The sequence below is a fragment of the Amblyomma americanum genome, chromosome 1, assembly GCF_052857255.1.
Source record: "Amblyomma americanum isolate KBUSLIRL-KWMA chromosome 1, ASM5285725v1, whole genome shotgun sequence".
In the NCBI taxonomy this organism is placed as follows: domain Eukaryota; kingdom Metazoa; phylum Arthropoda; class Arachnida; order Ixodida; family Ixodidae; genus Amblyomma; species Amblyomma americanum.
The window spans coordinates 47,353,817-47,358,835 of record NC_135497.1 but is presented as its reverse complement, the minus strand read 5'-3'; the positions used below and the strand labels follow the sequence as shown (position 1 = coordinate 47,358,835).

At 51.1% G+C, this 5,019-nt stretch overlaps 1 protein-coding gene across 1 annotated transcript; it reads left to right on the top strand.

Annotated features, from left to right (window-relative positions):
• The first annotated feature begins 395 nt into the window (after positions 1 to 395).
• LOC144132979 (uncharacterized) lies at positions 396 to 4,136 on the top strand. Its single transcript, XM_077665791.1, has 4 exons — positions 396 to 664; positions 1,187 to 1,589; positions 2,467 to 2,724; positions 3,831 to 4,136. Exons 1-4 carry the CDS (start codon positions 396 to 398, stop codon positions 4,134 to 4,136), a joined length of 1,236 nt encoding a protein of 411 aa, XP_077521917.1.
• The last annotated feature ends 883 nt before the right edge of the window (positions 4,137 to 5,019 follow it).

The window sequence follows — 5,019 nt, the reverse complement described above, 5'->3', positions numbered from 1 at the left end:
AAACGCAGCCGCCGCGGTCGGGTTCGAACCCAGGAACTCCGGATCAGTAGCCGAGTGCGCTAACCACTGAGCCACAGCGGCGGGTGTGTGTTAACTGCAATCACAGTTTTTATGCAAGAATGAAGTCGTGGTGCCCAACATCAGGGATGCTGTCACTCATGCCCATAATGCAGCTGCTGTATTCAGCCCTAATTACTTATGCAAAGCCTCTTCGCAGCTCGCACCAAAGGCCAAGACAGCGAGGAGCTTCAGGTCCACCCGTCCGTCTTCTGGTGTGACCGCTCAAGCAGAAGACATAGTTGAACTCAACTCTGAAGCCAGTCGGCGAGTTTGAAATGGCACAATAGTCACCTGCCACTATGGAGCCTCCTGCAAAGCCGTTTCTTCCGGGGCCGATGGCACCGACGACCGCGTTTTGCGCTCGCGACCGGGAGGACAACTGCCGGGAGATGGCGCTGCGCGTCCATTGTCTGGACTCCGGCTGGGGCACGCCGACAGCGTCTCAGCTTCGGCGGCTTCTCGGTCTGCAGTGCGCCGTGGGCCAAGTGGTGGCCGGAGACTGTGGCGAGGTCGCAGTCTACGAGAGCCCCACTTGGACGGCAAACGTGACGCTGCAACTGGAGCGGTCACCCAGGGACTCGTTCATGCATATCGTACTTAAGTGGTGAGTGCGCGACAAGTACTTCTGGCTTTCCCCTTAGCCAGTCTTCGGTCGGCCTCAACAATCATATTGTTAGGCCTCTACTGTCGCGTAAGTTGAGAAACTCCTCATATGCGCTGACATGGGTCCAAAAGTCGGAGGTTAGCAGATTTGTGCGCACTGGAACTAAGGTGACTGCAGTGCCATTTGAGCAATGCAGATGAATTGTGAAGCACTGCTCAGAATATGGTGATCGAGAGGAAGAGGTTGTAGAGCTTCATAAACAACTTACTGCGCAAATTATTATCGGCATCTCCGTCTATTCAGTCTCAGAAATTAGGGGGGGGGGGCGTGTTTATGCAGACATTTCAATTCAAAATTTCTTGCCTGGTGCAATTAATGAACTATCGGTTTCTGCGGGCTCATAGCCGCCATATTGAGGTGGCTAGGGTGGTGAGAGTACCGCCATTTGTGTTCGAACATATGGCTTCTTAAGCTTGTACCAGCTCTTGGTTCCGCGCGTCAATTTTACATTCACTTCCGCAGGTGCGACCAATGCCAGAACGCCTCTAATAACGGCGCGGCTGCGGGCAAGTCCGGCCCGCCAGAATGGTGGCTCGCATCCGAGGAGCTCGAGGAGTTCTGCGACCCGTACAGCACCCAGATAGCCACGGAGCACAAGGACGTACCCGTAAACGCGTTCGCCCTCGGCTGCTTCCTCGGGTACAACACTTTTGTGGCGCACTTTGACAGCACCTACACCATGCCGCCTCCTCCATCGCCACTCTCGTCTGCCAAGTCTTCGTCCTCCCTCTCCGGCAAATCAATGTCTGTGAAGCGGGGAAAGAAGGGAAGAGCGGTCAAGTCTAGCTCCCCTTCAGATGGAACAAGCTCATCTGCGAAGACGCCTTGTCCCAACAGTGAGCTGACCTCATCTGAAGGCTTTAAGGTGAGATGATGTTCCTGTAGGGTGTTTTCTGACGGCGTCCGTCCAGAAGTTTGAGTTATGGCAGTGGTGGTTGCATGGTGGAAGGTCATGGGAATAAACTGCATTGCAGTCTGTGAGGACATAAAGTGTCGTATCCTAAAAGCAGCGTGTTTTTCTGCTGGGCAAATAGTTTCGATGATGCTGAGAGCCCCAGTCGCAAGAGGGATATGAGAAGGGTAGTCAGGACTTGTCAATGCATCATTTTTCTGGAAGGCAGTGGCAGCTCATAGGCACATTAAATCTAACCCTTTTTTTCTGGACAGGTTTTGGGTACGTGATGGCAAAGCAGAGCTTCGGGCCTGGTGGTCACGCACTTTGGCACATGGGCCCCTTATCCATTCATCTGGTTCCTTACATGTCTAGTTTGCTTGCTTGGCGCGCAGCCTAAATTGTTGTGGGGATTGAATTCTGTGGAGAGCGGATCCAGAAAGATTTAGAAACACTAGTGAGAGGTGAAGGGAGAGTGCTTTACACTGCGTGGATGATTTCAAACAACCAATTTTATGTACTCCTTTCTGTATCAATGACCTGCAATTCGTCGTCCAATTTTTCTTACGGTGCAGCGATTTGGGGTGACGCGGCTAGGTTGCATGACATCGCAAATGATGAGGAAATGTATCCTCAGTCTTAAAAGAGGACTCTGAAGGGGTTTGATATACTGTGCTTACAGTACATAAAGCTCTTCAAGGGCCTGGAACGTATTAGCCACGCTGCATGAATTGGCAAGTGCAAAACTGTACCAACATGGATAGGCATACTTAAAAAGTACGGCAGTTTCGCAGTCGGAGCGGAATAATTCGGTTTAGGCCCTTCTTCTGAATGCCTTCTCTTCCACCAGGTGACGCAGTGCAATGCGCACTTTGAGCACTGTTCCAATGGGTTGTACCTGTACTTCGTGGATGTCCGCAAGCGTAGCTCCACGCTGTTCCGGCTGCTGGTGCGGTACTCGACCATCTGCCGCATCATTCTGCGCAAGACGTCGCCGACATCCACTATTGTCTACCTGCAGCTGTTGCACCCGCCGCTGCTTTACAAGGTGTGCGCTGGCAACAGCGCCACCAGCCAGTGCAACCGCGAGGGCGACTACCTGCCACAGGTGAGCAGCGCTATATCGTTAATTGCTTCCAATGGACTAAAAGAAAAAACCTGCCGACAAACACACTCCTGTACTCTTACGGTTTCCCCTTCCGCTACAGTTTCCTTTAGTCGTAGAGTTCTACATCACTGCGTAGAAGGGCAGCCGTGGGGCAACACGCAAAATTGCAGGACTGCAAGGAAAGCTGTATAGAAAACTGGACCACTGACTGCTGTGGTGAAGGGGATGTTAATGGGCGTAAAACGTATTTTAGGCGTCACCGGACTTCTGCTGCTTAAAAGAGCGCGGTGTAAAGCTTCACGACCACTACCAAGAGTGGACATACATCCTTTCGCTTCTGCGTCCTCTGCTCCTTGTGTACTTTCACTCTAACCGCCTAGCCTTTGTTTTCCAGTTACTGGTATCTGAATTTTTTTTTTCAACCATGTCCCGCTCCCCTTCTTTCTCGAGAGGCAGTAACAGACATCGGGGAATGGGAATCCACACAAAAATTCCAAAACGACTACGCCGGTATGCCAATAGTTTAATTTGACGGGGCAAGAGCCCATATATCCTTATCCCATTCACAGGGCATAGTGATAGTGTGGCAGTACAGTCGTGACCTCACTGTTTTTTGCTACACAAACATTGAAAGTTATGACAGTGGTGGCTCTAGAAGCTCCTTCTTAATACAGCCATTAGTGTAGATGATGGGCGCTGAACTTAGGTCACTCATCATCATCAGCAGCAGCAGTAGTGTAACTGTGACAGCATAGGACAGAGGATTTTGCTCTTATCCCAAATTAACCCTGTCCATTGCAGCTGCGATCACCTTATCTCTGCAAACTCCCTAATTTCATCCGCCCATATTAGTCTCTGCCTCGCACTGCTACACTTGCCTTCTCTTAGAATCCACTCTGTTACCTTAAGTGACCATCCGTCATCGTGCATTCGCATTACGTGCTCTGCCAATGGACTGCAATGCTATTCTTGATTTCTTGATTTCAACAAGAACATCAGTAACCTGAGTTTGTTCCTTGATCCATGAAATAATAATAAATTGATTCGTGTCAGCCTCAAAATAAGCCGCACTACAGCTTGCTCACCCACCACCTTTCCTGTCGCAGTTCGACCTGTCCGACACCACCCCGTGGGACCGGGCCGTCGAGTTCGGTGAAGGACCCTTCAAGTGCGGTGCCGACGTTCTGGGCAGAAGTCGCATGATGCGCCTGACGCTCAGTGGACCACGCCACTGGGCACCTCTCTGCAACCTGATCCTGCGCACGCGCAAAAACGCGCAGGTTTTTTACGCGCCGGTGCGCGAGCTGCATGCGCGCGAGTTCAAGGCAGTGGCCAGGCCCAGCGTGCAGGACTTCGGCGTCGTGTACGCCTTGCTCAGCGTCTGGTCCGAGAGCTTTCAGGTAGGGATTTAACTCATTGCGTGGATTTCTTGTAAGCTCTACCCCAAGAACAAAGGTCAAAAGCTGACGAATTAGAAATGTTCCAGGACGTAGGCGTGAAACCTTCGATCCTCTTGAACATTTCTTGTTCTTGTCACTTTCAAACTTCTCGTTTTCTGTAGAATAAGTTAAAAGACATACAAAACAGACAGTACAAGACACCCTTTGCGTGTCTCTATACGTTGGAATTGGATCAAGTACATCACATAATTTCCATGTACAGGACCTCCAAGATTAATGTCAAGTACGTTCTAAACGTAGCTGCCGCATGTGCTCAGTGGTTACGGTGCTCGGCTACTGACCCGGAGGACCCGGGTTCCAATTCCGGTCGCGGCTGCCACGCTTTAGTGGGGGCGAAACGCAAAAGCGCCCGTGCGGTGTGCGCTGTCGTTGGTCGTTAAAGATCCCCAGGTGGTCGGAATTACTCTGGAGTCGCCTACTTCAACGTCCCTGATAGGCTAAGTCGCTTCGGGACGTTCCCCCCACACCACACTATACCATTTTAAATGCAGAATCAATAAGGATTATCACGAGTGAATGCATATTGCTTCCAAAGTAAGGGTTACTCCGATGGGTCGGATCTACGCTATTGACGGATGAAGATGGCCTTCGTTCGGGGATTTGCTGCGTTGGCGGTTTTGGCATATCGCGCTGTGCCATGACCTGGCGTAAATATAAAACTGCGTCACTATTCAATGCGCGCATTTTTGCGGACCTACGGTGTCATTTTGGGTTTCAATAGGGAGCTTCCCGAAGCGAAGTAGAATTAAGCGGGCGTACGACTCGAACGGCGCTTGAAAACTGCACTGTCGAACGCGGACGAGCAACACCTGGATTACCGCCTTTGCAGGTCACC